The sequence below is a fragment of the Archocentrus centrarchus genome, chromosome 8 (assembly GCF_007364275.1).
Source record: "Archocentrus centrarchus isolate MPI-CPG fArcCen1 chromosome 8, fArcCen1, whole genome shotgun sequence".
NCBI classification, from domain to species: domain Eukaryota; kingdom Metazoa; phylum Chordata; class Actinopteri; order Cichliformes; family Cichlidae; genus Archocentrus; species Archocentrus centrarchus.
Window position 1 is genome coordinate 18,378,415 of NC_044353.1, and position 12,208 is coordinate 18,390,622.

At 41.0% G+C, this 12,208-nt stretch overlaps 1 protein-coding gene across 1 annotated transcript in view; it reads left to right on the plus strand.

The window, feature by feature from the left end:
• The first annotated feature begins 1,758 nt into the window (after window positions 1–1,758).
• Window positions 1,759–12,208, plus strand: part of fam20ca (FAM20C golgi associated secretory pathway kinase a) — a 39,108-nt gene continuing 28,658 nt past the window's right edge. The window contains exons 1-3 of the mRNA XM_030735957.1: window positions 1,759–3,182; window positions 3,615–3,799; window positions 6,896–6,974. Of these exons, the coding sequence (XP_030591817.1) occupies window positions 2,623–3,182; window positions 3,615–3,799; window positions 6,896–6,974 (824 nt within the window). The 5' untranslated portion in view covers window positions 1,759–2,622. The remainder of the gene's footprint in view (window positions 3,183–3,614; window positions 3,800–6,895; window positions 6,975–12,208) is intronic.

Sequence of the window (12,208 nt, forward strand, 5' to 3'; positions counted from 1 at the left end):
TCCCACACAAGCCAAAAAAAATATGTATAATTTGTTCATTTTATGAATCTGTATTTTTCAACCACTAAAGACTTCTCTTATTTTTTCACTCAACACAGATTAAGTCCAAAAAGGTTCCATTGACTTTCTGTATTTCCTTTTGTTTCTGTCAATCAAAAAGTATTGATTTGATACTTGAGCACGCTCTGTAGCGTGTTTGGAGTCAAGGAGAAATCTAGTGCTGCCCAGCTATGAGTCCCAGATGCAGTAATTGCAGTAAATCATTTGTCCCAACTGGAAGTTTAATGTGTTAAAAATTTGTTTCACTAAATTGAAATCACCTTTGAGAGGCCAGCTGGTGTGTTTTGACTGCAGAATTTCCACAGCTGAGAGTTAATATTTTTGGACAATAAATAATCAGAAACCTTTTGAATATATCAAATATGTCAAGGGTTGAAAATTGATACTTTCTAAAACAATATTTAAAGGGACAGAATGGCAACAGGCTGAGTTAATCCTTCAAGATATTCGTTCCTTTTTTAAACAATAAAATAAAATAAAAGGCGCTCACAATTACCCTATCACAAATCTGAAATACATTCACATTCATCATCAAGGGAGGATCCGGGGGGACAAAGCAGGAATCTTCCACCGATCCGTATGGAGCCTGTGATGAACCGACTGGAAATGTAGGTTATTGCTCTTTTGATACATTTAAATTTCTGCTTAAATGTATCTAAAGATACATTAAAACTGATCTTTGACACTGCGCTCAATCAAATAACCAATTCATGCAATGTGAAAGCCTTAAAGTCTGGAGCTCTGAGCTACATTTCTTTCTTTCTCATGATTTTATGGGTTTCATATATATATATATATATATATATATATATATATATATATATATATACAAATTCTGACAAACAAGCTATTAAACTTGCCACTTGCTGTTTGTCAGCTTTAAAAGAAACATGATGTCAGAGAATGCAAATGTCCAAGTGCATTTGAAAGAAATAAACATGACTGTAGCTCAATAAATGTGCTTGCAGTGCCAACTTTTCTTTTATTATGTGTGAAGTACATTTTTAATTGCTCTGAATCAGAATGTCGATTTTCCCCTCTGAAGTTGGTGGTAACCAAAACAGAGCTACAGTAAATGATGACATGCTCAGACTTTAATTAAGTAACCATGGACACAGCTCCAACTCCATTTTACCTTGTGACAACTGGATGTCAAAGTAGAAAGTAACAAGCACTTTTTCTGCATTTTTTTTTTACTCGTGTCAATACTATTGCACAATGTCTGCCCTAAATGGCAACTTTCACTATTTTCATAAATTTTATAAGAAATAATGATTCACCCCTACCACCCACCCTCCACCACCTCCACCTCAACAATAACGACAACAATAAAAGCAAAGGTTTAAATTTAACAAACATTTAAAATGACTTTCTTGTAATGCTGCTTCAGCATAATGTTCTGTATTTGTCCACAACACTCTTTGCTTTGTGCCTCTATTGAATGCAGCAGTTTATTTTACCCAATTCCTCATTTTGATAGTGATCCTAAAGGATATACTACGACTCACACCAAAGGAGTCCATACAGTAGCAATACATACTCATTGCCCTCCATATGATATAGGCTATAATCTAGGAAGCACGCTGTTTCAGGTTGCTCCACCGCCCTCTGGCTGTGTGCAGGAGACTTGCAGGCTTACATGGTTTCAGCTTACAGCTTTTCATCCCCGAAGCTCGCCTTTCATGTCACTAGTGCTACTTGTATGTGCAGACGCAGCCAATCTCTTCCTCATGACGCCACCGAGGTTGGGCTCAGAGGGCTTCGATCATAATATTTAACACACCCACCCTAGATGGGCACTTGGAAGGAAGACAAGGCAGTGCTGAGAGGAGAAATCATAACCAGGAACCCCACACCTGCCAGCCAGCCAGCCAGCCGGCCAGCCAGTCTCCGATTTGACTTCAGCGGGCGTTTGCGGACAGCAGCAGCTTTGTCAAGAAGCGGGGCATCATCCAAGCATCTTGCTGCGGATCACCTGTTATTTTGGGGGAATTTTTTTTATTTACATTTCTGCTTATAAATGCATTCGAAATATTAGGAAGCGTGTGTTTTTGTGGACTACGTTATGTCAGTCTCTCCTGTTACTTTCCTCTGAAAACAGTTATGACGCGTTTGACATCTCACTCCGTGCTGGCAGCGACACGAGGAAGCAGGTTTGAAGAAGACTGTTGATGCTTTTAACAGGACCCCCACTCCCTTCTCTTAGCCTAGGATACATCTGCTGTGAGATTTATTTAGTCACTCGTCCTCCTGACACTGTAGGCTATCCTGTTCAACAAGGCAATGAATGAAGAGCACTTCTTGAGCCAGCAAAGTGTCCGGTTTTCACACTGTGTTGGTCTTTCCACCAGTCTGGGAATGAATAATTGGGACTATTTAAAATATTAAACACCGCACATATCATGGGCTTTTTAAACATAGGCTGACGGTCATTATGTGTGGAGCGATCGTAGAAAATTCCCAAACTAACATCGTTGTCTTGTCTTCAGAAAACAGTGTTAGACATCAATGTCGGTGCTGTAGCTAAGGTGCGCGTAAAGCTTGCTATAAATATATACATATATGCTAAAGATGATATTGTTTCGTAAATTCAGAGTACTGATACTTATGGTGTTTTTGGTTGCGTGCACCATGCACATCATGATAGACTTGTTACCAAAACTAGAGAAGCGGGCGACGGGAGCGGAGCGCGGGGACGGCGGCTGTCAGTGTGCACACCACACGGGTGGGGAGTCGCAGGGCTGGGGCAAGCAGCGCGCCAGAACGGCGGCTGAAGCGGGCTGGCCTAACAAGCACACGCTGAGAATCCTGCAGGATTTCAGCAATGAACCGAGCTCCAACCTCACATCACACTCCCTGGAAAAGATCACGGCCGCCGGGGACAAAGCGGAATCCTTCAGGCGGATGAGAACGTCGGCGGGGCAGGCGGAGGACCACAAGCCACTCATCGGAGACGCGAGCGGGGGTCGTACCGTTCCTTCCCATGCTGTCTCACGACTTTCTCGCCTGTTTGAGCATCCTTTATACAAGGTTGACCCCCCTGCTCTCACGGACGATGACACTTTGTTTAACGTCAACAACGACATCAGGTTTTATCCCAGAGCGACAGGGAACCAAGGATGGTAAGCTGATGAGAAATAAATTAATGTTATGTGATTTAAATGGGACCGTGAACAGAGTGCCTTAGCGCTATTCAGAAGTCATCTTTTCCCTCAGTTCTTTTGCTTTTATGTGGCGTTCAAAATTACACCTATTTTATACAACCTAATGTCCACTCAGGCCTGCAGATCTATGTTATTTCCCTCTGTCTCCACACATCTGCTGCATCCATCCATCTCTTCATCTATTTTCTCCTCTCTGAGCAACCAACTTGGCCTGTGCTTTCCATCATGCTGGATTTTTTTCATTGTCTTGGATTATCCCTGTTCAGCGAGGCAGTGTTTTTGTTTTTTGGATTTTTTTTTTAACCCATCTGTTATAAGCATGTGTTGTTCTTTGCCAACTCCTTCACCATCACTTATGCTTTCCCTCTCTTCTTCTCACTTGCTTGTCAGGCACAATGAGGAGGGAAACGAGGATGAAGAGGAGTTCTCTCCAACTGAAGAGGTGACAGCAGAATCTTACCCCAACTGGTTGCGATTCCACATCGGGATCAACCGTTATGAGCTGTACTCCAGACACAGCCCTGTGCTGGATGCCCTATTGAAAGACCTGGTAACACAGAGGATCACCAGCGTAGGTGAGTCAATCAGAGAGAGCTGTGCTGAAAAGGTGTGTGTGTGTGTGTGGGGGGGGATGAATATTTTGATAATTTGTCATGTCCTGCAACAGCAACATCCAAGCTGGCATAAAGATTTAGTTTCCCTAACAGTCGAGGTGGAAAGTTATACTATTATGCTATTATGTGATCAAATGCAACTTGAGAAAATGTAATAATGATCTGCATCCTGTTACTAAATGAAAAGTAAAAATGAAGAGCCAGGATTTTTTTAAATCGAAAAATAATAAATAAAAAATTTGTTTTCAAAAAGAAAAATTTTAATTCCAGCAACTGGCAAGAAAAAAATGGAAAAAACATTTGAAAAGAATTTCATTCTCACCAACTCAGAATGTCATAACATTGCTTTCATTAACACTAAAGTGAACAACCATTATTGTCTCGCTTTTGGAGATGTTTTTCTTCTAAAGCATTTGATAAATGTGTGCACTACTTAAAATGGCATTAAAACAAACTATTTTTTTTGTATAGTATAGGTTTGTTATAAGGCAGATTTGTGTTACATTGTTACCACTGGTCAAACTTCTTTTGATTAAATATAAATAATAATCATGACAATAATATCAAATTGAGGCTGTTTATCTTCTTTAGTATTGCAATTTCTGCCAAGTACTTTTTTGTTTTGTTTTTTTTTGTTTTGTTTTGTTGTTGTGAATGTTGGTCATTGTCTCATTATTACTACATCCTTAAACTCTCACAGAAGACTCACAATCGTTTGTTCCACACATCTCACATAATTTCTTTTTCCGGACATACCTGGAAAGACACTGTCTATCTACAGCAAAGCAGTGCTGTGTGTGTGTGTGTGCGCGCGTGCGTGCGTGCGTGCCTGCGTGTGTGTGCGCGCATGCCCTGGAGGCATGCGTTACAGCATTTGTGCCCCATAATTAGCACACACACTTAGCTGTCTCAACAAAATGACAAATCAGACACAGCATTAGAGAGTTTTCTTCATCAGCATTTTTTCCTCACTAGTGCCCTGCATATCTCTCTCTCTCCCTCTCTCCCTCCTTTGTGTCTGCCTCTCTGTTGGGGCAGGCTTTGGCCTTTTGTTCAGTCTTCAGCTGCACTCATAAATCATACACACAGTCACATGAGGTGGCACAGGTGAGAGCAAGATGGATTTATCATCACAGCATGAGATGGGGAATCTCACGGCGTTGGGTGAGGCTGGGAGCGATCTGAACGGCCTGCTGGCAGGAAGGTGTACAAAAAAAGACGGGGACATCGATTCATTTGTGGTCTCCTGGAGAAACAGAGCAAGATAGATGGTTAGATCAGTACAAATACGTACTTTTAGGCTGAGCTACTGAGACAGATGGGAGAATCTTAAGAATGTTTTGTTGTGGGTTTGTTGCTGTTCAAGTCGTGTGATTGCATGTCAGCGCAGATACAATCCAGGGAAACAATCAGCCAAGCTTTGGCAGGATGTTTCACAGGGGATTACCTGTTGTAGTTTTCGATTAGAAGGTAGATTTTATGAAAGCCAGCACTGAGCAGTGAATTGAGGTCAGTTCTTCAAGAATTGTGGCTTATGTGTTCAAGGTCACGGCATTAAATCATAGTTCAGTCATTTGCAATCTCTTAAAGGTTTTAGGTTTGTTGTTTAGCTGCACCAAGTTTGAGGATTACTATCCTCTTGACCTGGCTTCAACAAATCTGTCATATGTGAAGGCCAAATGCTTTCAGTGTATTTTTTTTTTTTTTTAGGTTTGATTTCACTCAGCATCATCCTCTGTCACAAAGAAAAGCACTGACCTGAGGTTATATAGGTTGTACTGTTGTGTGCAACAGTGTATGTAAAATCCAAAAGCTTTTGAAAATGAGTCACGGTAAATGAGGAGGCTTGCCAGCAGTGAGTATGATGAATTCAGACAGACAGAGCATAACAGATAGAATGTGAATACAAGGATGACATATCCCAACTAAAAAGAGAGGAAAAGGCAGAGGAACAAACTGTGAGAGCTCTGAGAGAAACAACAAGAGAGTCAGTGAAGACAAAAGACAGCTCTGTGCAGGGGGTAGAGTGCAGCCAGCTACTCAGCCAACAATCGAGTCAGTAAGTGGGTCCACTACAGGGGGCTTATGTGGATATTGGGGTTAGGCAGAAGTGCTGTGTTGTGTAATATGATCACGTTAATGCGCTGTAATAAATGGGCAAATATCCGAAAGCTTGTCCATTGTGACAGAAACACAAAGCAGTTGGACAGGCCTGGCGGTCTCTTTGTTTGAGGTGGAGGAAAGCAGGAAGCTCACAGTGAGCCCCCATCACCCTCTGGGAGACACCATGGACATGACTGATAGTCAGTGACATATGCCCTGGCTCATCTCCCTGAGTACACGAGGTTAATTTGTGGGAATGAAAAGGGAAGTTGCTGTGGTGAATCTAATGTGCACAAGAACTCACTGACAATGTGTTCAATTCATGAAGGCTTACAGACAAACATCTGGTGAGAATCATGTTTCTTGTATTATGTAGCTTGTGCACATAAACACACATGTATGGAAGCCTACATTTAGTCCACTTTATTGGAGAAACAGACAGATAGTGACGGCTGGATTGATATGGAACAACAGGTTCAGGCAACCTGGAGTCAAACCGTAAAAATGTGGTATGTGCCTCATCCATTCTCAGCAATGTCCTCCTGATTAGGCAGTTTATGTGAACTTTATTTAATAAAAGTGAGGGAGCTTCTTTTACCCTTCTCAGAGGAAGGTGTTCTTCTAAAGATGCATTCTGCAAGAACACACAGTCACTCTCTTTCATTCGGATAAATTGTCCATTTTGTGTTCAGTCTTCTGTTAAATCCAGAACTAGCCATAGTTTTTAGCAGATGCCTTTCACTGGCACAACTGCACTTAGATTTTACAGTGTCTGGTAAATTGACCAGCAGATGCGACAGCTCTATTACGCATTCATGCAAAATTACATTTTGCATAGTGGCAAATATGGAAACAGCTGTGCATGTTTTTGAGTTCATCCATGTGTTTGTGCATGTATGGCTGTGTTCAAACAGTTTAGATGGCAAACTAACAGCTCATTTTGTTTCCTCCCAGCCATGAAATCAGGAGGCACCCAGCTGAAGCTGATCATGACTTTCCAGAACTATGGACAAGCGCTGTTCAAGCCTATGAAGTAAGTAACACAGAACGTGACTGCATGACAAGGCAGATAAACTGCATTTATACATTAGGGATAACATTTGTTGCTGGAGTACATTAATAAACATCTAATTGCAGATTATACTTTTATACAACTTTTTCTTTAAAAAGTCTGTTTGATGCACTTAGTTCGATGCACCCAGTTGCATATGTTTCAAGAGGGCAACACAAAGTCTCAGATGAATATATGCCAAGCACTGTCACTGCATCTCGCTGTGTGTTCACCTACACAGCTCCCTCCTCTTTGTGATCTTTTCCTGATGGGGAATTGTCTGTCTCCTTTTTTAATTAACATCAACAGGCTTACGTGTTAATTAAAATGAGCATTGAGCCATCATGAAGACATCTTTGGGGAGGCATACATACTCGCAAAGCCACATTGCACTTGAAAAAGAAATACCCTCCTCCTCAGCTGTCTGAGTTTTGCCCAATGAATTCCCATGTTGACATGGATAAACAGCGTCCAGGCCAATTGGGCTGTGATCAGAAGTAATTGCTCACGAGTCGGGTTTGATTGCAATGAAATGCAGAATGGTTTTCTACATGAGAGCCCCTGTGGAGAGTATTAGATTCTAGGAGAGAGGGGGAGTTAGGGAGAGAGAAGAAGAGAAAGAGGTACAGGACTGACTGAAGCTTTATAAGTTTATACTGTCATAACTCACCAAATCACACGGGTGTTGTTTGAGGTAGTTCTTTATTTAAATTGTACCAAATAATCTAAAGTCACATAAATAAGAGGAATAGTAAAGGATAAGGAGACCAGGCATGTGAATTCAATGCTAGCTTGACGATGAACTGTGAAATGTTTGGAAATGCTTTCCTGGACTGATTTATGGAGAGAGAAGCTGCAAAGTGTTTTCAAAGTTTATTCAATGAGTGCAGGTGTTCATCCTCCTTATTTGTCTCCTCTTTACATTAGTGCAGTGGCACACAGTGTGTTTAAACAATCTTTCTGTGTCCCAACTTGCCCATTTATTTCAAGGTCAACCAGTGGCTGAACTTTAGAACATGGGGCATTGCTTGCAAAAGAAGCCTCAGAGAATACGGGGTTCAAAATACGGCAGTCTGAGTATCTATTTCAACTTTCATAGCTTTTAAGGCAACAGCAACACCCAGCAGGCATCATCAAGTCAGAGTCAAGTCTGATAAGATCAGAGATTACCCTGGGTTTCTATGTGTCTGACTGGGTAAATCTGATATTACTGGACTAATCATCCAGGGGCTGCTGCTGGGCAATATGGGCGCATGAATGGGTAGTATCTATGAAGGTAAGCTTAATGAAAGGAGGGGGGGGGGGGGGGGGGGGGGGTTGAAGGGGGGGCATGAGGCATGGCCAGGACCTACACTGCTGCAGAACACAAATGAGTGTCTTCAGAATCATTTTCAGTAATTTTCATAATTTTTCAGTATATTTCACGCTTATATATATATATATATATATGACAGCAAGGATTGAAATGTTATACCATAAAGCAAACTTTAAGATTCTAAAGAAGCAGTGATTTCTTATAGTAGACGTAAGTGAAGCAGTCAGTTGCTGTCAGAAACAGTTATGACAGTAAGTAAATGTGAGTTTCAGAATCACATACTACACATGCTGATTCCCACAGCTCTTTATTTAGCCTGTCATATTTTATTTGAACCTCTTGCTTTGACTATCTCTACTGTTTACAGATGTTATGCAAAATTCCACAGAGCGGAAATACAAAAATATCAGTGTTTACAGAGAGTTGTAATGTAGAAACAACCTTTGTTTCTGCTTTTGTTCAAGCACATTGTGGCGTTTTCTTGTTTCTGTCAGTGTATTGATGTGTCCCACTTTTATTTTAGGAACTGGTGCATTCTGGGTACAGTAGTTCAGAGTGTTCTTGTGTTGACTTGTTTTTCTTCACCTGTCCCTTTGTGCACCATCAAATGGTGCTTCAGAGAGGCTTTGATGTTTCAAGCCTTCCATGAGCCAAATGCAAATTTCTACACTGCCATAGGCCAGGAGCTTGTACAAGCTGACAGCTTGCCAGACACCTCCACAAGATTTTTTTTTTTTTTTTTTTTTTCTGTGCAGCTCTGGTTAGAGCTTTCTTTTTTTTTCTTTTTTCTTTTCTTTTCTTTTTTTTAATCTAACTTTATAATTGTGTTTGGTGATTTAAAGTATGAGCCCACAGTGGAGTAGGAGATGCTAATTTAGTCCTCAAACTACAATTTTGGTTTGTTTTTTTCCCACAAAACAAAAAAAAAAGATCCATTATTTTTCCATTCCCTTCAAAAAAATTTTAATCTGAAAAATATGTGTAATATTCTGTAATATCAAGCATGTAGAAATGTCCTTGGTGGGGGTTGTTGTAAATGACATTTAGAGTCAGACCGATATAGGATTTTTAAGACCGATACTGATATTGATATTTGTTGATTCCAATATTGATATCAGCCAACATGGTTTTCTTTGACACATGAGTTCACGCTCTGCCTGACTCTGCTTGGATCAACTGGTTGTGTTTGTGGCATTCCAGACACGTGTGTTGCCAATGGGAAAGTTGCAGAGTGCTCTCTAGTCAACAAACTATGCAACGTCAACACTGGAGGTTGAAGGGTACTTCTCCAAACTTGTCTTTACACTTTTGATTTTCATTTATCAGCAATTTTAAATGCCAATACCAATAGATTAACAAATATTGGCTGATAATATCGGCCCACCAATAAATCGATCAGGCTTTAATCATATTCAAGAGGTTGATATGCACAGGCATCTGAATGACTTAAATGTAGGAGTTAAAAGCAGATGAATCTTGGTGGTATAACTTTGTGAGCATCTTTCCTGTAGCCAGTGAAAATTAATAGTGAATAGGCTAAACAAACTGAAGTTCTGACTATCAGATGGTTGTAAGATAAAATATTCTAAGGCTGTTGTGGAAATAGGGGAAAGTGGCTTTTGAAAAGACAGAGTACTGACAATGGAAGACAAATGAGTAGTTGTGGTAGTCCAGAGGGTTGGGGAGAATTTGTACTGCCAACCTGTCAAAGAACTAGGTCTTCTAGCTGGAGCCATGTTACAGGCTCAGAGGAAATGCTCTATGCCAAACCTCCATGTCTGTCTGGCTTTCGTCCCTGGTGCCTATCCTTCCTATTCCCTGTCAAGATCCTGGTTGTGGTGTGGAAACAGAGCTATAATGTTCATGTCATGCTAAGTAGATTTGTCAGATGGAGCTTTGAGAGTTTGAGAGAGGAGGTGTAAGCCTCTGATATGCAAAGAAAGAATTGATTTCTCCTTCACATACTATCTGACAGCTCTGTTTCTACCTCCTCCCTTTAATGGTGTTGATAGTCTCAGGCTTCAGAATGGTTTTAGAATTGCAAGACTGATACTGATTACCTCTGATAATGTACATACCCCAGTCCTGTTGAGAGTGGTTTCATGAATGCGCAGGTTTCATTACATGTCAACGTGTGTGTGTTATAAGATACTGTATATAGAACAGAATTCAGCTCCTTTGGAACCATGGGGAATCTGGATATGTCCTCATCTGCATGAACTGAATCATATTTGACAAGTTTTGGCTCTTAGCGCTTGTAAAGCCAGCATGGTTGGCTGCGAAGCCTCATAGCTGCAACACCCAAGAGGCTGTTTGGTTTTTATCATCCAAAAGCTGTTTCATAACCACGGGTCCATTGTAGGCCATCATCACCATCATCATCATAGCTACTGTACGCCTACAGTTAAGTTATAACTGACATTTCTCTATGGATCCTTTGTGGATGGAGAACTGTATTAGGGCTAAATCCATGTCCTCTGAGGAAGAAACTTCCTGCTGCTTTTGTTATTGATTTGACCCCTATACAAACCTAGCTTTTAACTATACTTTAAACCACAGAGAGATGACAGTCATGTAAATTGACTCAGATAACAAGCATCTTTTTACCAAATGACAGTTCACTAGCAAGGATCCCCAACCCCAAATGTGAATGACAAACGTTTATCAATAATGAAGTAACAAGCTAGGAGCGAGGCTGGTGTTTGGAGACAGCTTCATCAAGGCAGCTCCAGGGCCTGGCAGATCCCCCTGATACATTTGAGAGAGGCTGAGAACCAGAGAAAAAGGGGAAGAAGAGTGGGGCACGCAAACAAGAACAAATGGGTGTGTGGTGCAAGTAGGCATTTACAGACGTATGACTGGAAGGACAGTGTTTGGGATGTGGTCCAGGCCCTGAAATTCAGATAAATTATCTCCAACAAATGCAGGTTAATAGATCGAGTTACCCTTTGCACGCATAAACAAAAAAGTGCATGTATGCAATTATGAGAATAAATGCAAAAAAGGGCGGGGCCTAAGAACACTGCTGGCTCTAATTATATGGACACAGATTGAAAGGTGCCATCTGAACTCAAGGTTGTGTGCGCAAACACAGATCAGGCATGTTACTACAGACAGATGTTCAGACAGCTGCAGCGCGTACACACACACACACACACACACACACACACATATATATATATATATATATATATATATATATATATATAAAGAGAAGGACTCTGCAGTTACAGAGTTCATGCTCCTGCCATCAGCAACGACTGGTACTAGAAAATCTGCGAGCAGTTGGCCAAGCTGCAGCTGTAGCCACTCACTCAGAGCTGTGGTTATATTACAGAGAAGGTGATGACTGCAAGGCCACACTCTGCATGCACACACAAAAGAAAACTAGCTCATTCACTCCCAGCCACTCACCATTTAACACTCCCCTAATGATTTTCACTGTGACAAGTCAAAAAGCCTTGAAGCGCAAAGAGAGACTTTAAATGTGATGAAACGTCAAATCTTTTCACATTAACACCCGTCGTCTCGTCCGTGATGAAGTTTTCCATGATGATTCTGACCTCAATCTTGCATATTATGAAAAGCTTCAGCTGAGTTGTCACATCTATCTTTTCACTTGCTGGTAGGTTATGTAAACTTTAGCTGCATGATTTAGTGGCTTCATCAGCCTTTTTATTTGAAGGGCGCTTGGCAGGGAGGGATTCATCAGGTTTTCAGCTGCCCCTGCAGCACTGTCTTGGCTACCAGGGGACAGAGCAGCAACTCAGGATGCCAAGTAATTTGTCTGACTGGGATGTTGCAATCAATGAGAAACTGAGTGTGCAAGTGTGGTTAGATTATAAGTGGACAGAAATAGAAGAGGCTATAAATTTTAAGTGAAGTTTGGTCTACGCCCACT